Source organism: Mauremys reevesii, linkage group 5 (genome assembly GCF_016161935.1).
Source record: "Mauremys reevesii isolate NIE-2019 linkage group 5, ASM1616193v1, whole genome shotgun sequence".
NCBI lineage: Eukaryota > Metazoa > Chordata > Testudines > Geoemydidae > Mauremys > Mauremys reevesii.
This window is the reverse complement of record NC_052627.1, coordinates 21,827,497-21,853,042: the sequence shown is the minus strand read 5'-3', so window position 1 is coordinate 21,853,042 and position 25,546 is coordinate 21,827,497. Positions and strand designations below refer to the sequence as shown.

The window sequence follows — 25,546 nt, the reverse complement described above, 5'->3', positions numbered from 1 at the left end:
CTCTGTTGTTATTGCATGATGCCCTCGGTGATCTTTCGGTTGTGGTGTAGAAGTGCCAGTGATTGATTTTAGTAAATCTGATGATGCATGAAATGGAATAGAATTCAACTCATTCTCTCTTAGCTCTATCAACTCTGAAGGAGGAGCAGGAGTAAAGTGCAGTAAAAACATTATTTTTCTCACTATCGTTGGCAGATATGACTCTGAATGCATGAAAGGAACAAATAGTTGTCGTTAAGAGTAGAACTGCATTGTAAAATTGTGTGTCTATGTAAATAAAATGTCTGGAATGTTTGTAGAGTGTTAGTGGAGATCTGAAGTAATGTGATAGCCAATGGGAATGAACATAATTGATTCAATAGAAATCTAGCACACTACTACTTATAATTCAAATTATTAATGTTAGACATAGGATGATAACACCAAAATTGCACCCGGTCGTGTTCCTAAGTAACATGAAAATATTTGCAGGTGTGCCGTTCCTCTGGTGCATTTTGTAGGCTATTGCATATCTAGGTAGATTATTTTTTATATTTGCCCCACTTGTTGAGTTTCTGTTGCACAATTGGGTTTCAGTGGTAATTATCAGATGTCTGTTCTATCACTTGACTTCCTGTATATGAAATGAACTGGTGACTAGTAAAGATTGCAGTGCCACTCGTGGAGATGGCATTACTGTGTCAGCATAATGGGCCACTTACATCAGTGGGAGGCAAATTTAAGTGTAGATGCGTGCAGAACTAGGGCAATGCAAGGCAGCTTTTGTTGACATAGCTTAGTAATGTAGACCAGGTCTAAGACCAATCAGAGACTGTAAAGGCTTCAGCCAACTCCAGGCCTACATATCAACTGAGAGTCTCTCAGGCTTAATGCTGGTGGAACGTTAATAAAATTGCAGTAAAATATATAGTGTTTGGACTTTTCTAAATGCTGGTGAACGGATGACTGTAATACTCATGCTAATCTCTGTATTTCTCCTGCTGAGAGTAATATCTGTACATGTGTGTTATATAACTCTCATCTGTCTGGGACATTCTTCATGATAGTGAGTCATTGCTGAGTTTTGGGTACACCACTTAGACGAGAGAGTGGTCAGTTGATGCCCATTAAAAAGCAACATGTCCAGAGGAAACTCCTTGAGTCTCAGTACAATAGGTAGCAAACAGCTTACAAGCCTTACAGGACAATGCAGAAGGGGGAACTCCCACACAGCATGACTTCACCGAAGAATTACCTCATGGACTCCCCCCATCACCTTTTGCATCTGTGAGCACTGGGGTCAGAACAATCATATGGCAGGGTTTTGGGGTAAAAGCTGACTAATGGAAGGAAACAAGTTTCTTTTTACCAGACTGGATCCTACAAGGCAATGACTTTGTCTGCCAGGTAAACGACCCTTGGCTGCCACAGCTGGGATAAGCCTCAGAAGCTGAACCTATAAGACTTCATTACTTTGATCAGAAGTTTTATAAAACAATAACCTGAGTTTATCTTTGTCTGTCTCTTTAGTATTCTTGTTCAACTGTTTCTTGCTACATTTTCATTTAAAATGAATAAAGTCTAGATAAGTTTATTACAGGATCGGACTTAGTGTTGTCTTATTGCATAAAGGAGGCCAGGAGGGAGATATGAGGAGGAACGGACCGATGGTATGTTTGGTCCTTCGGGAACAGAGGAACTTGGATTTTCTGTGATATTACGGTGAAAGGGCTCTGATATCACAGGGATACATTTACATGGTATCAAGGAGGACTGGGATTTTCAAAGGCAGTGTTTAAATTTGATATTAAGGCTGGCAAAAGCATAGGGAGTTATTAAGCAGTGCAGTTAACTTTCCTGTTGTTGAACAGTTTGCCCTGAAGAGGAACCCAGTGTTGAGATAGCAAGGGGAGTGACAGAGATAGGATGTTATTCCTCTAATGTTTCAGTGTGTTTATGTTGTACATGTAATAGCACTTTTGTGATTAGTCTGTTTCACCGGTATAGTTAGTCAAGTAGTTAGTTCCCCTGTTGTTTGTGTGGGTCTGTCACATTGCAACAGGAGCGAGAAAAACATTTTAAAAATAAGAAAATATTATTGTAAAACCACAAAAATTGTCAGAGAGAGACAAGGGCAGGGTTAATGCTGGAAACTACCTTTTACTAAGTTTTAATTTTTTTTTAAATTGACTAGATTACATGCTGCTGCTGTCCTTTTAAATGTTTGCATTTTTGGTCACTCTTTTAAGTGTCCACTTATAAATAGTTTAAGGGGTTATAAATGACTAATTGCTAATCAGCTGTTAATAAATGATTAATAAATGGCTAATCAGTTGTTGTTGTTAGAGTCCAATGTGTTAACAGATTACTTATAACCATCTGTACAACGTACTGCTCATGTCTGTAATATGCTTATAACCTCTATTTAACAATTGCTAAACTCACTGTAAATTATTTATAAATGTACCAGATAATATAAGGTGTGACCACAAATTTTAATAGCAGGTCAAATTAATTGAGAACAAATTGCAATAATTGTAAACCAGGTAAAGTTTGAATGTTTGGACCTTCTTTCACTGAAAGTCTATTCATAGGTAAAGGGAGTTTTTTCTATGTACCAGCAAGAATATCTATTACAATATGATGGCTATGTGTAAGATCACTGGTATTTGAGTCCTTCTAATGCTCTGCTTGATGTTTCATCCAATTTTGTAGCGTGCCTTCTGGATTTGAAGGTATGAAGGAACAGGAAATCTGCAACAAAATAATGGCCAAAATGCTGGAAAACTATAATACCTTGTTTGAGCTGGAGCGCACACAGAAGGCTGATGAAAATCATGCATGTGAAGAGCTAGCAAGAATTATTTTAGTGAAAGTGAGTACCTGGAATATTGCCCTTTGAGTTTTGATCCAATACTGTGATACAGGTGAGACCATGCAGGGGGCAGTCTAGAAATCGTCACAAGCTGGATGGGAGGCATTGATGCCGGTATAATACATTTCTCTGATATTGACCTTCATATGCTGCTACCACCATTTCACTCTTCTAACAACTCTGTCCTTTAGCAGGTCAGTTTTCTACTACCTTTTGATGCCTTGGGAGTTTATTCTATTTAACACGTTTATTCTCTATTCAATTAACATAGGGAGTGCCTATGATTAAACAGGAAACATCTCTAATAATTTTATTTATTTAAAATAAAAAAGGTGGATCTAATAATGGTGGGGTGAACGGGGTGACTGAGGTCGGTGTCCAAGACAAGCAAGTATAAAGCCCAGGGGCCACCTTGGCAAAGGTTCAGTCGTGCACCGACCTAAAACATCATAGTCCCTCACCAGTGACCTGCAGTAAAGAGAGTATCACCTTCCTGGAAAGACCTGTACTTCTTGTTGTAGACTTGTGGCTAATGTTTGGTGTTACTCACAGTCGATCTGGTATGATCTAACCAAACGCTCAGGCAAAAGGAATAAGAGCATCCTTTTTACTCAAAGCTGCATAAATACTTAATGGGCCCTTTGAGGGTGTGTGTTCTGCCATTCCTAAAAGTCACCTTCCTTGTGTCCTGGCACATATCCCTAAATCTGCTGATTGTGTAATAAATTCTAGATGGCGCAGTGGAACTTAAAGGAATGATAATAAATTAGTTCAGTATGTAGGAGAAAGTCAATGAGGTTCCAGATTACAAAAGCTCATGCATCAGCAGAAGGTAGCAGCGCGTTGCTCCCTGTCACAAAAATACAATTACTTTACAGATTTATTGGCTTGCTCTGGGTCACGTAGTCCAGCAATTTGCATGTGGTTTGTGTGCAAAGTCTATTCTTCTTGAAAGCTATTGAGTAATTCCCAGGTACTGCTGGCTAGTGGGAGACTTAGTCACTGCAGTGTTTGCGCAAGTGAAGAGTCTGGTCCAGATTCTGCTCCGAATTACACCCTCATGCAATCCCGTTAAACTCTGTGGTGTTGCATGGGGTATGAACCAGGACAGAATCTGGTGCAGCGAGCACTGGCTACAGTTTGAAAATACAGAGCCTTCCAGCTCCTCTTTGCTGGGTCCAGTTGGTTCATCCTAGGGTGCCAGTCTCAGTGGCCTCCCAACCCTCTTTCCACATGGAGAGCAGCTGAGGGGAGCCTTTGCAGCTTCCTGACATCATCATTCCCTGGACTCATAAATTTGAATGTGGGGTATTTCCACCCCTTCATCATTATCTGTATTGCCATTGGTTGGTACCTCCCTTTCATCCAGCTCCCTCTCCTATCATTGCAGTCCTCCAGGTGCCCAACCTCGCCTTCCCTGTCCACTGTGCCCATCTCTCCCCTCCCCTGCCTCTTCGCTGCTCCCTCTCTCCTCCCTTCATCCCACAATTCCAGTTCTCATACTTTAACCCCAACTTGTCTTTCTGCCCCCAAATCCAAAATCAAGTTTGTATAATAAAACAAATGTTGTAAAATAAAATAACCACCTGGTGCTATCAGGCCATGGTCCCTCCTACCCCATATCACTGTGTCTGCATGTTTCCTCCACCCTTTTTGGTGTATTTTTAGCCTTGTTTCCTCCTGGGTGCGTGCTGCAACACTAGGGCATTGGGACACAATTCTGTGGGAATCCTTTATTTTGAAACACTACGTGAAGAGCCCAGGGGATGGGAACAGAGGGGTAAATAGGTGGAGGAAAGTAATTAAAAAATGTGTTTGTCCAGCGCCTGTTTAGACTTTTAAAAACATCAGTGTTGGCACAGAAAGCTTCCTGCTGCAGAGCTGGGGGCAAGCGCCAAGGGCCTTGAACAAAGGCCTTTTGTGTTTTTGTATGGTTCTGTGCTTCTGTTTTGTTGCTGAAATCAGGAACATGCTCTTAGACAGAGCCTTAGAACAGATTTTTCTTTTCTTTTCTTCCCTTCCCTGTCTTTCTCCCTGTATCTCCCCTGTCTTTCATGAGTGCATTTCAGACACGTGATTGCCAGCTGTCCTCACATCCTGCATACAGAATGCTCTACTTTTAGAACAGGCACCAGGCCTATTCTCGGTATTTGCTGGTAAAACATGATACAAGGGGATTATGGCTTTTGCCGTCCCTTCTCACTTTGGAACTGTAGCATCTTCCCTTGAACTCCGGTATGCTCATCACCTTCTTGACCTCATGTGACGCATGACGCCCTGTGGCCGGGGTAGCTTAAGATCTGCCGAGACTACAAATAAAACCCTTTGCTTCCTTAAAGGAAGAGAATGTGCTCTTTTTAAAAATAAAAACGTGGCTCATTCAACCAAGGCCATGCAAAGATCACAGGTGGTTTTTGAGTTGCATTTTGAAAAAACACTTGAATGCGAAAACCATGCAAGATGCAAAGCATTTAAAACTCAGCACCTCGTACTTTTACTATTGTACAAAGTGCAAGAATTTTGAAAAATTCAGTGTTTTGGAGGAAACCAAAAGTAAATAGCTTTATGAGAAGGAAAAAAGAGAAGTGACTCCACAATGCTATAACAATGTAAAATATCAAAGGTGCGATTGTGACTCTTGCTGTTTGTCTGCAAGGGCGGGGAATGAGCATCTTCATCCCTGCGTGTGTTTCGCCTCTCTCACAGATGGGTAAGGGTGTGGACAGGACATTGGCTCCACCCCCCTACGTGCTCAGTCGCTGTGCACAGGAATATAAGATGTGCCAGGGAGAGGGCTGGCTTTCCCCAGGAATCAGTAGGGAAGCAGGGACTGAATGAAGACTTTCCAAGTTACAGTTCAGTCCCTGCTTTGCTCCTGGGACAGCACAGCTGCATGCTGCTTGTTACTCAGGCCATATTGTAAGATTATAATCTCAAAGTAATGAAAAAATCATCAAGGCTGTTATTCCTTAATTGTGGGTACCGTTCAATTACCTTGAGAAAGTTTCTGGACCATTATCATATAGAGGCATAATTGTCAAATTGGGGGTGACTCCTTTCGGTGGTATTTGCTAGCCTAAAGATAATAAGAGAGAAACTAGTAGAGTAGGCACACATTAACAAGAGGGTTATGTGTACTGATTAGGTATCTATCATGTGTTGCATACCTCTGATTTACAAGAGCCATAAAATAAAACCTCAGTGCACCCTCCTAATTTCTGCATTTATGGAGTAGTGTCACATCAGAACTAGTTATTACTTGACAATCCATCCAGGAAAGGGGACAGTATAACTGGACTGCTGTGTATGAATTGCACTGTGGGTATGTGTGTGCTAAAAGAAAATGTTACTCGTATTATGCTTTAGAGCAGAATTCTCAGGGTGTGGTCTTGACTGAGTTTTGTGGCATTAAACTGAAAAATAACGCACATAATTAAAATATAAATCAATTCCCCATTTCACTATAGCCATTTTATCACCTGACCTGTGAATACAGTGGTTTAAGAAGCCTACCCAATAATAATGCTTCCTTCCATTTTTATCTAGTGCCTTTCATTCTAGAGGATCTCAAAGTGCTGTTCAAACTGCAATTATAGACAGTCCAATAATACACAATTATCCATCGTTATGCAATCACATCTGTGATGAAATGTGACTACTGATTAGCAGTGATCAACAATGCTACCCAACAGTTATGAATTAGAAGTGAAGAATGCCTCTTATTGAGTTTGAATTGCGGGGGGAATCTAAGCAGGTAGAATATAATTACTCCAGTGAGAGTCTGGCCAGATTACCACTCCTACCAAAAAAAATAGTGGGCTTTTTAATTACCAGAAACCATCAAGATCTCAGTCTTACAGTATATCTCAGGTGAAAGATGACATTCCAGTAGCAGGGTGCCTCTCAGCAAAAAGCTAAGGCCTTGGCTGAGTGCTGATTTGGATGGAAAAGTGGAACCTGCCTCCCAGCGACACACAATGTTTTCCTTTTGAGGTCTCCCACCCAAATATCTTTTTAGCAGAACACTTTAAATTTGTAATAACTGACCAGCTGACAGCACAGAAGGGTGTCATTACATGTAAATGCTTGCACTGAAACACAATAGAACCTGCTTCAGCAGTGGGTTGAACAGGACTTGATTCTGCTCCACGTTTAGCTATAGAACAGGGTTTCTCAAACTGGGGATGCCGCTTGTGTAGGGAAAGCCCCTGGTGGGCCGGGCTGGTTTGTTTACCTGCCCCATCCTCAGGTCCGGCCGATTGCAGCTCCCACTGGCCGCAGTTCGCTGCTCTAGGCCAATAGGAGCTGCTGGAAGCAGCACGGGCCGAGGGACTTACTGGTCGCCGCTTCCAGCACCTTCCATTGGCCTGCAGCAGTGAACTGTGGCCAGTGGGAGCCGCGATCAGCTGGACCTGCGGACGGGGCAGATAAACAAACTGGTCTGGCCCGCCAGGGGCTTTCCCTACACAAGCAGTTTCTCAAACTGTCTCCCAGTTTGAGAAACGCTGCTATAGGAGATGTGGCAAAGCCATATAACTGTCCTTTTCTTCCCCTTTTAGTGACAGAGCAGACATCCCCTGTTTGCCTGGATGCAAAATACCAAGTAAACTCTGCTTATAAAATTACAAGCAATCTCTAGGTACATTCCAATGAGTGGGAGGGGAAGTTAGTTAGGGGATTTAAAACTGTGGAGTGATACGAAAACTGGTCTCCTGCCAGCTTTTTCTTTTTATGTGGAATGTACTTTTCCCTTCACCCATTTCTACTGTTCAGCTAAATGGTTCCACTTCACATAGGGGATTAGCTGGCAAAACAGATTTCTGCACTTTGTACTTTAAATCACAGCAGTGTTCTAGCAGAAGTGTGTATGCTAGTGTATGTAAGTGTATGTATAGCACAATGTTATGTCCACTGTTGGTCTATGAATGCTTAGATTTTTGTGAGAGAACTATCAAGTGCAATTGTTTTTGGAAATTAAATCATTTGGAGCCTGATCCTCAGGAGGCTTGAACGCCCTGGGCCGAGTCCAGCAAAGCAAAATACTTAAGCATGTGCCTTACTTTAAGAGTATGAGCGATCCCTTTGACTTCAATCTTAGCCACATGCTTAATTGCTTAATTGGATCAGGCAAGGGGCCTCAGCCCCTTGCAGAATCAAGCATGTTATCTCCAGGTAGAACAGTGAAGGTGGGTGTTCAAAAGTAGTTAGCGTTGGTCTAACTTTTCTCCCATTTAAGTCAGTGGTAAAACTCCATTTCCACTTTGTACTTTTGCAAACTCCACCCTGAGATTACTGGAGAGAAAACATCCGGCATGCAGCAATTTTTAAAATAATAGTCTCCCTCCCTTTCCTTAGCCCTCTTCTCGCAAGTATTTAAAACAGCCTAAACACTTCTATGACAATGGCCAGAAAGAGTTGCCCAAAACTGTTCCAATGGGAGTCTTGTGGTGAAGTCCCTCACCTTCCTCCCTAATTTTAATCAACTGATCTTCCCCTTCACTCATCTCTGCTGAGTTCCTGGACATTATACATGTAACAAACACAAGAGAGTTGTCCCTCCACTGGTCAGGAAAAGAAAGATCCATGTTCTAGTCCCAAATGTGTCTCTTGCCCCGGGGAAGCTGAACAGCTTCATTCTACTTATATCCAGTTTAATATTTTTCCGTGCCATTCTAACGTTGTACTAAGGCTGGGGTGTTCTAAAGGGCTCAGCATTGCTCAACTCTTTTCCCATTGAAGTCAGTGGGAACTGATCCTGTTTGAAAACCCCACCTTAAGGATATAGTAGCCCTGATGAACGGTGCAGGCTTTCTTTTCTTTCTGTATTACCATATTTGGACAAGACAACAACAGGTCTCTCCCATCTGGTCCAAAGAGCAATCAGTGTTTATGATAGCAGACTCAAATGAGAGAGCAGAGAGCAGTGTGGGGGAAAGCACCTGTGGATATCTTTCTTTGGCTTTCTGGGTAATGTTTCCTTGTTTAGTGAATGTTGTACTTCAGTGTTGTCCACCAATGAGCAGATGGGCATATTTATAATAGGAGCAAAAAGTGATTCAGCCAGGTTGACATTTTAAGATGAGAGCTGACAGGAAATGAGCAATATGAGCTGTGTAAGGGAAAGTTTTTTACAAGCCTCCAAACACTTCACCTACAGTAATGTGTTGAATGCCAAGGAGGGAAAGGGATGCTATGATGTTTAGTCTATGTATAAGTCAAGTAGGAACGGGAAAGATCAGATGACCCGCAAATAATCACATGTATAATTTTGGCATCTCTTTCTAATGCTCTTGACTCAGCAACTTTAAGTATTATTATTTTATTATTATTATTTATTAATAATAATAATTATTTGTATTACTTTAGTACCTGGGAGCCCTATTAATGGACCAGGATCCCACTGTACTTATGTAAAACAGAGTTATTGGGTTAGTGTTATTAATACATAATCGTTCATTTAGTGGAATTTAGCTGAAGCACTTGCAAAATTATAAAGCAATAGATAGTGGTGTTACTAAAGTCAGGTCTACACTGCAAAGTTTTGTTGGCATAGGTTTATTAATTCGGAAAGTGAAAATCACATCCGCAACCATCACAGCTACGCTCCCTCCCTCCATGTAGACACAACTTAAACTGAAGTATAAGTTGCTGGTATAGTTTATGTCACTGGGGAGCTAGTTTAACGAGCCCTTAATATAATCCTGAATAAATACAAAGATCTGCATATGCACAAATGATGTAAACTTTGGCTGCACCATATGTGAAATGATAGAATATTTAAATTCAGTGTATTGTGAGAATAAAATAGAGTACTTCAGGTATAGCACATCTCAACTAGGATTGAATCAGAGAGCAGATCTTTTCCTCCCTTCCTCCCTCCTTCCGTCTCTATTTGTCGAGTACCTTCTTTAAAGATAACCACCAAATTTTTATCATTGAAATCATTCGGGAGCTTTGCCTATTGTGTGTATATAAGCAGGCAGGTGCTTGGCAGTAATGCTGAGTGATCTGAGTAAATAGAAATAGTTATTTGTGTGTGTGCATGTTTAGTTTTAAGTGTTTTTATTGTCTGTTTATTTTTTGGGGTCTCCTTATATTAGGCCAGTTGTGAGCAGTCCCTGCCTATCAGTCTGACAAGAGCTTTAGAAAGAGAGGCACCGAAGTCATCGCCACGAAGCAAGGTACAGTAAAATGGGCATATTTGCAGACACACCATTCTGCTGTTGTTCAGTTTCCCTGCCAGATGGGAAACAAGAATTTGGGGGGTAAAGGGAATGAGAGTTTTCATGTTGCCAAGATCCCGTTGGTCCTCTTCTTCAGATTCCTTAATCTTCATGCTGCTTCTCGTTAATTAGTCACACAATTGATCAGTCAAGTTTCACAGCAACCCTGTGTGATAGCTACGTATTATACCCATTTTAAAGTTTGATAAAGTTGAGACCATGTTTAGAAGAAGGGCATGTTACAAGCAGGCAGTTCTACTCCAGACAGGTTAAGTGTAGATATTTTTCACTGTGGGGAGTTCACCAGATTCTGAACTATGGTGTATTGATCTACACTACTTTTAGGGTAGGATTTTCAAAAGGGCTTCACATTGGTGCAACTCTTCTCCCATTGTAGTCAGTGGCAAAACTCCCAGTAACTTCAGTGGGAGCAGAGTTCGGCAGACACTGTGCACTTGTGAAAATCCCATCATTAAATATATTTAAGGACAGATAGTGCTTAATAGCACACTGACCTGTGTTCGGGTCTGAGTGGAGTCACACCATCCCAGGGGCTATGCAGGAAGGCAGAATGGGTTCCTGGGTGCACAGGCTAAGCACAGCTGCTGCACTATTTCTTAAGAGAGTTCAACATCCCCTCATTTCTGGCCATTTCTGCTGGTCTTTGCGGAGCATGGAGTTAGGGTCCTTGCCCCACCTCTACGGTACCTCTTTAGGTTGTGGCTTGCGCCCCAGGGTGTTCTAGAAGTAAGCAGCCTCTGTTCTCAGGACAGCCCAGGAACTGCAATCATGTGCAGGTACGAGAGGGGACAAAAGCTCTAGCTACCTGTTATGCACATTCTTTGTCTAGTCTACCAGGTCCAAGCACCCTTGGGCCCTGATTGTCTATACTTAGAGGGAACTAGCTTGCGTGTAGGTAATAGCACATTCCCAGTCATTAGAAAGCTCCTGTGTTGTGTACATAGGGAATCTCTGGGACAGTCATTGAATGAACTATGTAAGTAAATTTAAAAGTAAATAATTTCCTGAAATGGCAAATACTTATTTTAAAATTCAAATTGACGAATTTTCTTTGGGCTGTTTCCCTGTGGCAAGTTTCTGTTGTTGTGCATGTGCTTGACTTTTAGATCAGCAGCACAACTTCTACTTTTCCAGGGCTGACTCAAAGCAAGAGTAACATGAGATGCTAGTCTGGAGAGCCTGAATTTCTCTCACATCTAGGTCATGCTTTTCTTTGAGATCATGTTCTATTTATGGATTACTTTACAATAAATAGATAAATCAGACACCTGTTCTTAAACCACTCAGAGAGAACAATAAAGGTCCTTAGTGCTGATCCGAGCTTTGCTGTTCCATAAACAAACCCATGTTACAGCACATACACCTATCTTTCTGGTAAGTTGCAAGGAATTTTAGCCAGACATTTGCTTTGGCAATGTTTGTTTGTGGGTTTTATTTTAGTTTTGATACTGATTCCTTATTTAGCATAACTATGAGGGTTTGTCTAGATGGCAGTGTAAGCCCCAGGTTAGTGGGACTCGAATCAACAGACCCTGGGTTCAAGAACCCAGGGCTTGAGTGTCTACATTGATTGATTGTTAACCCTGTTTTAAGAATTTTCTAACCCGGGCTCGAGCCTGGATCTCTGATGTCCACGCTGCAGCACGCAGACCCAGGCTCCCTAGCGCCCTCCTGAAATGTGGCTGCTCTAGCCCTTTGACTGTGATGCATTGTGGGAAAACACGACTGTCCATCCTGCACCTTACAGGAAGTTTGAACAGCCCACAACACATCCTGCCAAGCAGTCATTTTGGTCTTTGTGCTCCTAGCTACCGGATCCAGCAACATGGAGGAGGCATCTTTTGATGAGCTTCTCTTGCTTGCACTTTCTCTCCTCTGTCAGGATGCGTGAGATGCGGGTGGATGTTTCAGCAGTGTTTTCTGAACCACCAAAGGCTCCTCATAGAGCTTACGATGGAGAAGGAGAAGCACACAGACCTGCGGACTCAAACAAGTTGATGCTGCATATGACACTTGGTACAGCCGCTGATGCACCCTAGATAGACAGCCGCTTCTGAAGCATGGCCACAAGCTCAGACTGGTGGGATCCCATTGTCATGCAGACCTGGGATGACCAGCAGATATTCCAGAGCTTCCGTATGAAGAAAGGTACATTTCTGGAACTTTGCGAGCTGCTTACCTCAACCTTCCAGCATAAAAACACACACATGAGAGCACCCTTGCTGGTCCAAAACCGGATTGCTTTAACTGTCTGGAACCTGGCTACCCCAGACCGTTACAGGTCCGTTGCTAACCAGTTGGGTGTCAGAAACTCAACTGTGGGAAAGCAGTGGCAGTGTTTTCTGAGGCAATGAGGCACGTGGTTTACCCCAACGTGATGGGATATTCCTGAAGTAATTGCTGGCCTTGAGAGAATGGGGTTTCCAGTCTGCATCGGGGCCATTGGTGGGACTTGTGGCCATAGTTTGCCATCCTCGAGTTGTACATGAGTGCGTAAACCACAAAGATGCAGGCTTTTGTGGCTCACAGAGGTCGATTTATGATTGTCAACAGGGGGTGCGCTGAAAAAGTTCATGATGCCAGGGGTTTTTTGCCGGTTGGGAGTCTACATTCATGGACAGGCTGGGACACTATTCCCACCAAATGACATTGTCATACATTGAATTACTGTCCCCACCGTTGTTTTGGAGGACCCTGAGTACCTCCTTTTGCCTAGGCTCATGAAACTGTGTCCTGATTTCCGAGGCCCTGACAGAAGGCAATTGAATTACACTCTCAGCAGATGTAGAATGGTGATTGAATGTGCTCTGACGGATTGAAATCTCTGTGGAGGTGTTTGCAGATCTGTATGGATTCCATATCAGTGCTATCCGCGTTGCTGTGTCTTTGCTGCCCGAGGTGAGCCATGTCGCTCTGAATGGACATGTGACAGCGAGGGGCTGCTGAATGCAACAGGTCACTTCACTGGGCACTTGCTGCTGGCTTCCATGCTGGGTTCTGGGGCCAGTAGGCACCATCCTGGCTGACCAGGTCATCATGCACCACCATTGACCCCATGCTCGGCACAGCACCCAATCAAACTCCTTATAAAACAGGTGTGGTGATGGGTTGCCTGAGATGCGTTTCTGGTCTCTGGTTTTCCTGTACTCAATCTTGAGACGCTTAATCTGTTCCCTGCACTGGTCATTGATCCAGTAAATTTTGCATCATTTCTAGTTTCTTCGTTATTTGCTGGTATGCATGGTCATTCCTGGTCCTCATACTGAAGTCTGCTCTTTTGCTGGCCTTGCACCTGTGACCATGAAGCTGAAAGACGACTTCTGGTCAGTCTCTATTGCCGGCACAGAAGGCTCTCTCCTGGTGTGTTCAGGAGCCAATGGAAGGTTAATCGCTGACTCACCGAGCTGCTATACTATACTAAGAAGGATTGCTTCCTCTTCCCTGGAGTCGATTGGGCTAGAGAGGAAGTTGGCCCATGGGATTTTGGGATAATTTTGCCAGACTCCCAGGACCTGCGTTGGGGGGACTCCCACTAAACTGCAAAGCAATAGGCTCAAACCGCGGGTCCTGGCTTGACTTGGGCTCAAACTCTCTACCCCTGCCCTAACCTGAGAGATTTGTGTATAGATGGAAATGGGGTTTTGGGCTCAAGTCTCGTCTCAGCCACGGCTTACGTTGGAGTGTCCTGACGGTCATGAGATCTTGAATCATTCTCATTAACTTTGCTTATGGCATCTTAGCTCTCAAGGTGTCAGACGTGACAGATGCTGAATGTGTGCAGATGGCTATGCTAGATGGAAACACATGTGGGGCTTTTGTCTCCTGAGACCACTTATTGAACTAATAACAATGGGGGTTACAGTCACGGAAAGGGGAGAAAATGAGCCACCCTACAATATTATGGATGTGCCCTTTCCAAACTCAGGAAATACAAGCTCAGCACGTGCTTGCAGTATTGTCTGTTTAACCCTTCATGCATTCATTATTGAATGCCCCTTGATTACCAAAATGCATGTTTTACTGTATCAATATGGAAAAGTGTCTCTGCCTCACCCATGTAATGAAATAAAATCCCTCTCTGGCAGCTGTGGAGAGAACACTTTTTAAGAACAGAAGAAAATGACAAATTTTAAAAGGTGATCAATTAAGGGCAACTTGGCAACAGGGAAAGAGTGTACTTTATATGTGTAGCAAAACGTTTTTGTAGATGCTTTGCATTTCCTTATAAAAATACTGCTACATTCTCTAGCACCAATCTCCAACATTCCAGCTTATCAGAGTGTTCCTGCTGTGTTTGGACTGTTACTATTGTATACTGTAGTGTTTTCTAAAAAATGGGTCTCTCCATCTCTTTCTCATCACAAACTACATTCATGACCCTTGTATGTGTTTTGTTGCAATATCTATAACAAATAAATGAAGCAGATTCAGGCCGTGTCAAAGTGGAGCAAAGTCGCGTGTATTTTTTTAGTAAGAGATATGGTCTCAGGTAAAAGGTCGCATATATAAATAATCTTGGGAGGACAAAAGGAAATGAAAGGAGAACTGAATGTGGGTATTCATTACACAGTGAAACAGTGGTGGTCTATATTTGAAAGCTATTTGGCTGTGCTTTTTATTACTTCCATCTCAAAAGTCCCTGTTGAATTTTTTGAAAGATTGTAAAATCGGTTCTGATGTACCTTAGCTTTTCTTCCCAGGCCTCAGTAGCAACTGAGATGAAATCAGCATGTTTAAAACAGGAGTTTTTTACTTCATTGTATGGCTTGTTAATCATTCTTTTATCTAAACAACTTTGCTTACATAATTTCCTCTTTCAACAAGGATGTTTTCTTCTTTTTCTGTGAAGCCGAAAACAAATAGGATTACATAGTGGGGGATGTGGAGTGGAACACTAGTAGCAGCAAAGGTTTTTTTATTGCTTATGTTAAATCACTGTACATGTTTGTTTTTACCCAGAAGAAAATTGTGCCACAGTGGTGGTTTCATGAACTGATAAATGAGTTAAGAACATAAGACCGGCCATACTAGGTCAGACCAATGGCCCATCTAGCCCAGCATCCTGTTTTCTGACAGTGGCCAATGCTGGGTGCTTCAGAGGGAATCAACAGAACAGGGCAATTTATCGAGTGATCCATCCCCAGTCATCCAGTCCCAGCTTCCGGCAGTCAGAGGTTTCGGGACACTCAGAGCATGAGGTTGTGTCCCTGGGTACCTTGGCTAATAGCCACCGACGGACCTATTGATGGAGTTGTTCCTTTAGGCTAGCTTTCCTTGACTTCTGGGCAGACTTTTTTTTTTTTTTTTTTAAGGTCAGCATTTTAACTTAAGGACTTATTGCTATAAGAATAAAGTTGTGTGTGTTTGAACGTGGTTGTTTGTGTGGAGAAGGGAGTGTTAAAGCAGGGGGCTGGAAGTCGAGGCTCTTGGATTCTGTTCCAAGCGCTCTTTGACCCTGTCCAGTCTATTCAGGCTCAGTTGTTGTTTTCGAAGGAGCCTAAGGGAGTCAGATACCCAAATCCCATTGAAATTTGATGGGAGCTGTGCACCTAATTCCCTTAGGCTCCTTTGAAGATCCCAGGTTTAGCCTATTTGTACCTTAATTTATCTGCCTGTGGAATAGGTGAAGATTACTACCATCTCACAGGGCTGCTGTGAGGCTTAATTCATTAGGGCTCACAAGTGAACCACTTTACACAACCATGCAGGGGAGAGAGGTGGAGTAAACTGCCCTCTCATTTCCTTAGGTGAACTACCTGCACTGCATGGGTGGGAGGAAGAGCTTCCATGAAGTAGCTACTCCTTCTTATACCCCCACATTGCCGCTGGGGAAGTAGTCTATACCAGGTATAGGTCTGGCACAGATTTCTCTCTCACACACACACACACACACACACACACACACACACACACACACACACACACACACACACACACACACACACACACACGTTTTGCAGAAACCGTGTGGCATATTCTCTGCTGATACAAGGCACAGCTCCGTTGACTTCAGAGCAGCAGCCCCACGTTGATATCAGCAGGGAATTTGGCTCTGTGTCTTGAAGAGAAAGTGTTGGTAAAGGTTTGTTTGCTTACTGACTGAGTCTATGTGAGCAGCTCCGACTGGAGAAACCAGTTATTGAGCATTTGGAGATTAAGTCTGCCATTGTCAGTGCTAATCTAAGTTTTCGTTAAGAAGGGAGAGGGCCATGATGGTTGGTCAAATAATACTCACAGAATAACTATTCAACAAGTTTGTGGGTATTTTTAAATATCACAACTGCTCTGCATTGTGGTAGCAGAAATGCATTGGTTGTGATTAGATCAACGGCACTAGGGAACAAAGGTTGGTAAGCTCAGTTCGTTTTGGTTTATTGGTGGATATTAACTTTCTTTGCTAAATGCTATGGAGGTAATAAGACAGGTGTTTACAGTCAGCTTTGCCAGCATCCCATTTCCAGCCCTATTTCCAACCCCCCTCCTCCTTCCTGTGTTAATTTCATTAAGTAACCTCCTTTTGGCCTCTCAAAATGCCATGCTTAGTCTCAGAGGAAGGATATTTATTTATTTATATTTTGCCAAGTTCCAAGGAAACTGACCCAGCTGAATGGAGTCAGAGGCAAGTCACATTTGAAATGTTGACAGAAGGTTCTAATGTGTTGTGGTATCTGTTAATACCTAAAAAGAGCTTAGTTTTAAAACCTCAAACTTAATATAAACTTAATACACTTAAGTGATTGCAATACAAAGCAGTGGTGTGCTACAGATACAAAAGATCTGTCAAATTTTCCTTTATAACTCTGCTCTTTTATGGAGAGGCTTTACAGCTCTGCGGTTACACTATATTAAAAGTTAATGCCTGGCAGGCTGTTTACACTTGTTCAGCATTTTGTTTAAAAGGGCAAAAACAAATGTAATATCCTGTCCAGTTTGAGTTTCATATCATAACGGGACAATAATGCAAGATACAAATATTTAATATGGACTATTCCTACTGAGTAATGACAGCCTAAAAAGGAACCAATGCAGGCCGTACTGTCAAAAATAAATAAATACATGGCTGCAGATCTGCACTATTCAAAGTCTTTTTGTCATAATGCAGAACCCACAGAAATATTAACAACACTCCTTTTGATATGTGGACATCTCAGACCCATCACCAAGCCAGCAGGAGCCATTTCTTTCAGCTATCTTGGCTTCAGTCCAGTCTTCGCTGATGTGTGTCACAGAGGAATCTAGTGGGTGCATAATCCCCGCAGAGAGCTCAGCCCAAGGAGGGTCCCCTGTGCATTATCACCTAAGGGGAAGGCCATGGGAGGACCAGTTGAGCAGTGGAGCCAGAGAATCCATTGGGATGCAGATTCTCCTTTTCCTCCCCACCTCTATGAGGTCAGTGTAAGGGGGTGTGGAGCCTGCTCTGCAGCCTGAAGCAGGATTCCCTGGGCACTTGACAGCTGGGGCTAGTAAGAAAGGATTTGCCCCATAATTATAAAGCACTTACTGAAAGTTAAGTCATTGGCTAGATGACTGAGTCCCATCCTGCTTTCTGAGCACTGTCAGCTTTGGGCAGTTAGAAAAATTATTCTAATTGCCCCCCCCCCATCAAGAATTTGCATGCCCACATGTGAAAGGACCACGCTCAATTTTCTGGAAAGGTAGCAATCCATATGCCTTACTCAAAAACTGTCCGGATAAGAAGTGGGATAGTCTGAACTGGTGCAGACTCAGTCGATTCTGTGCCAGTGTGGACACAACAGGCAGGCATAGTTGATGCACTTTCAACTCTAACAGCTGTCATCTTTTATCAGTAATTGGAGCTGACAGGGAATCTCCTCAGTTTGGCTAACTGAGGGCCCCACTTTGCCTGCCTCCCTTCACACATGCCATCCTCTCCAGATTTGCTCTGCCAGCCATGTTCTCCTATATAACCTCATGTATTGCTCCCACCCCCTGGCTCTTGCTTTATCACTCCTCAGCCTGTGGTCAAGCTGTGGCTCACAGGCTAAGGCTGCCTGCCCTGCACAGTATTCCCCTTTCTCCCTGGCCATTCTCCCCCACATATGCTGTTCCATTATCACCTCCAGGAACACCCTGGGCTCTATTCTCCTCCTTTCTACCGGTCTTGAGCAGTGTCAACTCAATCTCACAGTAAGGGATTATTCACCTACAAAATAAATAGGACGAAAAGTATTATTGAAGTGGTGTAATCTTTTCTAAGCAGGGAGATCTCTGTTGTTAATTGGTTTAAAATAATATCCAAGTGAGCTCTCTAATACATTGAAAAAGCAGAAACTGCATTTAGAGTCACTTACGGATCGCGTGAGGCGCTTGGGAGCATGAGAGAGAGAGAGATTCTTGGCCAGCAAGATGTTTATGGTGGTGGGGAGAAGGAGCTTATTGCTTGAGGAAATATACAGTCAGCATGATCTAGGGTACTGGACTGGGACCCGGGAGAACTAGATTCTCTTCCTGGCTTTGCCACTGACCTGCTCTGTGGTCCTGGGTAAATGACTTCTCTGTTTCTACTTCCACTCCTTATCTGGCTTGTCTGTTGGACTGTGAGCTCTTCAGGGCTCCGTCTTTTACTATTATTATTTATTATTTGCATTACCATAGTGCCTAGGAGCCATAGCCGTGAACCAGGACCCTGTTGTGCTAGGAGCTGTACAAACCCAGAGCAAAAGGACTGTCCATGCTCCATAGAGATTAGCCTTACGTGGTAAAGTAGCAAGCACATTGGTTGGGGCCTCTAGATGCTATTGTAATGCAAATTATAAATAATAATGGCAGCCATTTTGAGCCAAATACGTGGTCTAGAAGGGGTTAACCAAAGCTTTTGCTGCAACAGAAGGTCTTTTTTTTTTTTAAGGGTGCTCTAAAAGTGCCTCAGTCCATGAGCAAGTAAGTAAGGGATGACAGAGCTGACACTTCATGCTGGCAGATTTGTGACAGGAGTCACTGCTTATCAAAGAAAGCAAGTTAAATGTACGTTCTCTGCCATTCCTTATTACTTTGCACCTACCTGCTTGCGAGGGGAGTGCTGTTAAGTGATATGACCCAAAAGATGGGTTCTGACAGTTTACCATAAGGATATTAGCTATTTATTTCAGCCTACCAAGATGTGGACTTACACTGTGGGGTTTGATTACTGGCAGTAAACCGTACATGGGAGAAGTCTCTGCAGGTGCTGAAGGATTTTCTTGCCATGCTGTATTAGTAGGAGAAGGTCACCAGACAGACATTTAAATTGTTTTATTTAACTAAAACAACAACGTTATATATTCTGGATTTTTTTCTTCAACAACAATCATATAATATTTTAACAAAACAAGCATATGTCCCTCACTTCTCACATTTATCTCTAGACTTCTTCTCCTTGTCCATATCTATTCCATCCCCAACAATCTTCTATTCATTGAACTTTTTGAAACTTTGCACTTTTAGGGAGAGGTAAGGGATTGACTCTGTGTTACCTGTTTGTACACAAACAGTAACCAAACAATCATTCGTTTTCTGATATACACCGCTACCTCGATATAACGCCACCCGATATAACATGAATTTGCATATAACGCAGTAAAGCAGTGCTCTGGGGGGGGGCGGGGCTGCGCACTCTAGTGGATCAAAGCAAGTTCAATATAATACGGTTTCACCTATAACACGGTAAGATTTTTTGGCTCCCAAGAATAGCGTTATATCGAGGTAGAGGTGTAGCTGTAAAACTAATCTGAAAGTTTTCAAAATAAATCACCATTTAAAAATGTATAGTGAGTACCTTCTAAAAATGAAACCTACATCTCTGAGTTGCGAAGAGTATGTATTAAGGTTATAACAACCAACAAGAATGCACTTTTATGTAGAAAACCATGATTAAATCGAGTCTTCCTGACTAGTGATTTAAATCATGATTTAAATCAATTTGATTTCAATCAAATCCACCCTGATAGGATGTATTTTCCAGAAACCCATATTGATTTGCATGAATTATTTTTCACTCCTTTAGTTCATTATTAATTGAGTCCTGACTCAGCCACTCCATTATTTTGCCTAGGATCGATGTCAGGCTGGCAGGCCTATAATTACCTGGGTTGTCATCTTTACTGTATTTCAAAATTGTCTCACATTAACTTTCCTCCAGTCTTCTGGAACTTCCCCGGTGCTCTAAGGCTTATAGCAAGCTCCTCGGCCAACTCTTGTAAAACTCTTGGATGAAAGCTATCTGGACCAGCTGATCTGAAAATGTCTAACTTTTTAGTAACTTCCATTTTAACATCCTCCAGAGATACTAGTGGAATGGAAAGAGTGTTATCACCACATGATGAGACTGCATCATCTGTTTTTTTTTTTCCCCAAATACAGAACTGAAATATTTATTGAACACTTCTGCCTTTTCTGCATTGTTATGGATAATTCTACCATTTCCATCTAGTAATGGACTGATACCATTGTCAGGATTTTTTTTGTTCCTAATACATTTTAAAAACTACTTATTGTCCTTAACTCTACTGGCTATAGATTTCTTTTTGTGTCTCTTGGCTTCCCTTATCAATTTTCTGCCATTTCTAACTTCTGATTTATATTCATTACTATCAACCATCCCTTTTGTCCATTTGTTTTATTTATTTTTATATATAAATATATATATATTTTACAGCTGCCTTTGCTTCCCCTCTAAACTAGGTTATTTTTTTAATCCTAACAGCAGCCTGTGGGATTTTGGGGCATCTGGGAAGGTGTTCTTAAATGATTTCCAATTGTCATTCACATTTTTATGATTAAATTCTTCCTCCCACCTGATTTGGCTCATACTTATTTTCAGGTTTGTGAAATTGGCCCTATTAAAGCACCAAGTATATATATATGTCACTGGTCCGGACTTTATTTTGCTTGCACATTATAAATGTGATCAAGTCATGATCACATGTACCTAAGCTACCATTAAATTTTAGTTGTGTGATCAGTTCCTCTTTATCTGTTATGACAAGGTATAATATAGAATTCCCCTATGCTAGCAGCAGCACTTTGTGAGTTAGGAGATTTGTCATCTATAATATTTAGAAATTCCAAGAATGTTTTAGTACTGGCAGCATGAGATCTACAGCATACGTTACTCAGATTGAAGTTCCCCATGGTCACACAGTTCCCCTCCTCCATTCTTTGTAGATAGGTGCTTAATGAAGCTGTCATCCTGCTCCCTAGTTTGATTTGGTGGTCTGTAGTAGTCACCAACTAGTGCCTTATATTATGCTTTATCTGTTAGGACCTAGATCCATCTGAATTATCAGTGACTCAGTAATAGGTAATGCCAGTTTTGGCATAGAGTGCCACTCCCCCGCCCCCTTTGCCAATTCTAGACTTCCTAAATTGGTTATAGATTTTAACAGTCCAGTGGTGCTAGTCAGCCCACCAGGTTTCAGTAATACCAACTAGATTGAATTTATGCTCTTAAATGAGCAATTCCTATTCCTCTTGTTTGTTACCCAGGCCCTCAGCATTGGTGTATAGGTAAATCAAGAATTTCTTCTCTTCATGTCCTTTGGTTCCTTGATTAATTTTGTTCTCAATATCTCAATTTTGTGCTTAGCGCTAATATCTTCCTTCTTACCTTCCCCTTTTGCTATTAGTGTAACCCCTCCTCTAGCTAACCTGTTTATTCTTTTTAAGCCCTGAGTTTCTAGCGGGACTGAAAAACAAAAAGACCCATTAACAAAAGAGCAATGACGGATATAAAGCATAACAACATCAGACAGAGTGACGGTAATATTGGCTAGTTAATATGTAAAAGCAAAATTGGCACTTGCAAGGAATTTAATAGACTTTTTCTTTACGTTTGAGTCAATATATGAACACGAATATGCTGCAAATGTTAGGCCTTCAGGTACCATGTTTTCATTTTTGTTTGTGCCCTTATTTCTGATCTTTAAAGAAGTGGACTTGTTAACAATCGCTGAAACCAATAAGAATGTTGCTGCTGACTTCAACAAGTAAAGGACTGGGCCATATTACAAATAGGAACAATCTGTCACTTCTTACTCTGACAAAACTCCTGTTGTTCATTTATTTGGTTCTTTGAACTCTCATTGATTTGAATGGGTGTTTTGCCTGGATAAGGAGTGCAGATCATGGCCATAAATGGCATGCAGAGGAGGGGCCTAGGAAAAATTCAACATCTCAGCAAACCATGATGTAGGACTCCTCTTATCATCCCGTGGCTGAGCAGATTTTCTGCAAGCATATTGGCCTAATGAGTTGCCTCTGCTACCTGTATGACCTACATTTAGCACTTGTACGCCACCATAATAATTAATAATCGGAAGTAATCACAATAGATGCTGATTATTGGCTGTTTTAACATATTCTGAAAACAAATGTACAGATTACAGTAAAGGAATCTTCAAGCAGAGACTCTGAAAAGATCAGCCCTAGTGTTAAAAAAACAAATAGTAATATGACCACCAAAGGGTAGGCTTGAGAGGTAAGGAAACAACGTGCCAATTGCATATTTCCATTCTTCCTTTTAGCAAAGTGCTTTTGCTGTAAATATGGAAGTAAGATTTCTGCATTAGTAAAAGAAGCAGATGTGCCAATACAACAGAGCTGCTCCACTGAAGTCCATGTATGTAGGTTTGAAAGGCTAGAATACATCGCTGGGAAACTTGTCTTTCTCCATTTATGGTGTTGCTCAACTTACCATCATCACAAAGAATTACAGACTAATAAAAGTATTTGTGGTGCCTGACTGACGTCATTGGCATTGTCCTATCCTGCACGATAAATCAAAAGACATGGGCAGGTCCTTCAAGGAAAGTGAATAGTTTATATTTACACCCTATTTTTCTCCTACCCCATACCATATATTAACAGCTCATTAAAAAGGGGAAGAATCTAAAGCACTGAAATAATTATCCTGGGTTCAATTCTGCCACTGTTACTCACACTGAGTAGTATCTTATCCCTCCCAAGCAAAACAGCAGCAGAAACACATTTGGTCTCTCACAGCTGTTAGCTTGTTGTGGCCATCTGAATCAAGAGCAAAGAACCACAGCGGAATAAAAGTGATCCCCTGTAAGACGTCCATTTTGCAGCCTCTCTCCTGTTTCTCATTTGTAGAGACTTTATTTAAAGTGGTACAAATATAATGACAGAATTAAGTTAACAAATTTAGGGTGATTATTAGGAAAATCTCCAGAATGGTGCGACTGTCTAAAAATATGCCATGGGAAGAGGCAGAAGCTTCCATTTCTTGGAACGTTTAGAACTAGAGTGGACGAAGCATTGGAAAATACGCTGCGGAGAATAATCTTGTATTGACACAGGGTGAGCAGGGTGATCTCATACATCTTCTTCATCCCCAATTTTCATAACATGATGCTTTTAGTGTTGGCACACCTCTAATTTTAAGTAGGAGTTATGACAGACAAGTGACTCATAAGGGAAGTTACTCATCTCGTCAGGCTGGGCCAGATTCTTCTTTCACTAACACTGATGGAAGCTAGAAGTAATGCCCCTGACGAGAATTTAAAACTGGGAGTTAAGTGAGAGGAGAATCAGAAACCCACTGAAGACAAGAACACCACGAAGATGACCATGTAAGACTCTGTTATTGCAGGAATGAAGTAGTACAATAATTGCTTTCATTATGCTGAACTGAGATGAAAAACAGAAAGAGCCTGAAAGTCGGCAACCCTTTGATAGCACACTAGTAAGTGATTCATCATGGATACTAAACGGTACATTGTAGACAGATGCATTTTAATATAAAATTGCGTTTCATTTATACAGGATGACACTTCAGAATGAACTAGGGGTATGCACACAGACAACACAACAAAAGCACTCAGGAATCCTTTCAGCCAGGGGTTCTCAACTGGGGTCGGGACCCCTCATGGGGTTGCGAGGTTATTACATGGGGGGTTGGGAGCTGTCAGCCTCCACCCCAAATCCTGCTTTTCCTCCAGCATTTAAAATTATGTTAAACATATTAAAAAGTGTTTTAATGTATAAGGGGGCAGGGGTTGCACTAAGAGGCTTGCTGTTTGAAAGGGGTCATCAGTACAAAAGTCTGAGAACCCTGCTTTAAACATTAACCTGTATGTGTCTCTCTCCTATTGACTGTGGCAAGAGATCATATTTGTACTGGACAGCAGTACACAAATACGTTTCTGTAGTTCTTCAGAAATGGTACAGACTGACAGTTCATTCCAAAATTTGCAAATCCCCCATTCCCTCCCTGTCTGCCTCCCTTCCCTGCTAGCTTTCTTAGGGTGATGATTAGCCAGGAGTACATTATTCTGCATAAATCTTGGTGTTCTTCTCTACTAGTTTTACTTTACTGTGTATGTTTAAAAATAAGAGAGTCATCAAAGGGCCGACAACAAAGCTTAATTTAGTAATTTGAGGTACTGAAACATTACTATACTGTAAGCCCTGTGATTTAAAAATCTGTCTCTAAAGTGTAGTCACCAACATGCAGATAGGCACCATTCCAAACATCAGTTACCTGCTATAGCATCAGAAGTGTCACCCTGTCAGATTCATGCAAACACAAGACATTTTGCTTATATTTTTTTTACCTCTGTCTGTACGCAAAATAGAAATGTTGGAGAGAGGAAAGAAGAAGGATTCACAGCTAAAGAATTATTGACATATTAGACCTGATTCACTACTACTTTGCAGTTGGTGGTTGCATTTGCACCATGCATGGACTGAACATAGAGCATGTGAAACACAACCATTGTGATATCAGTGCTCTGCACAAGTGTGAGAACCACAGGGTGTGCAAGACAGTGAAAAATCACATTTACATCTGGGGTGGAGGTATTAATGATTAGGGCTTCTTATTTTAGATTAAAACCAATAAAACTCTCCAGTGCAGTTTTTGAGAACAGATCTTTGGAAAACAAAGTCTATCTGTATCTCTTGTGCCCCCTCCCTGTGACTCATAGTTGGTCCATTGTTGAAAGTTGTATGCAGCAAGCACTAAAAGGTCCCCGGTGCTTGCAAGGATCTCACCCATTCCTTTTCTAGAATCCAAGAAAAATCTTTTTATTTTTCCACACCAATTTAAACAAACCAGTCATCAAACTAAATGCATCTCAACTTGCCTAAAAAATAAACAGAGAAAATTGAAGGGGGAAAAAGACACTCATGAGCTAGAATCTCCATTTCTGGTGGATAAAGCAGATTTCTGGCTCTGTGTGGAAATACATGCACAGAGGACAGAATGGTCAATGCAGTTCCCTTTGCAGAGTTTCATCTGAATCTTTTGATTATAGGCAAACCCCCGCCCTCAAAAGGAAGCAGCTTCCAGTCCATTGGATAGGGGACAGGACTATGCATGCAGAGACTGGGTACCCTGTGCTCTGTTCCAATGCTGCCAGCAAACACCGTTCTCTGGAACCCCCTCTACTGAGGTTCCCCAGTGCAGAGACCATATTCACATTCCTTT

At 41.8% G+C, this 25,546-nt stretch overlaps 1 protein-coding gene across 8 annotated transcripts in view; it reads left to right on the top strand.

Annotated features, from left to right (window-relative positions):
* The window catches only part of FAM13A (family with sequence similarity 13 member A), a 208,120-nt gene that overhangs the window by 50,363 nt on the left and 132,211 nt on the right, over positions 1-25,546 (top strand). For all 8 annotated transcript variants that reach the window (XM_039540440.1, XM_039540441.1, XM_039540442.1 and 5 more), the window contains 2 exons: positions 2,695-2,854; positions 9,955-10,035. In XM_039540440.1, the coding sequence (XP_039396374.1) occupies positions 2,695-2,854; positions 9,955-10,035 (241 nt within the window). The remainder of the gene's footprint in view (positions 1-2,694; positions 2,855-9,954; positions 10,036-25,546) is intronic.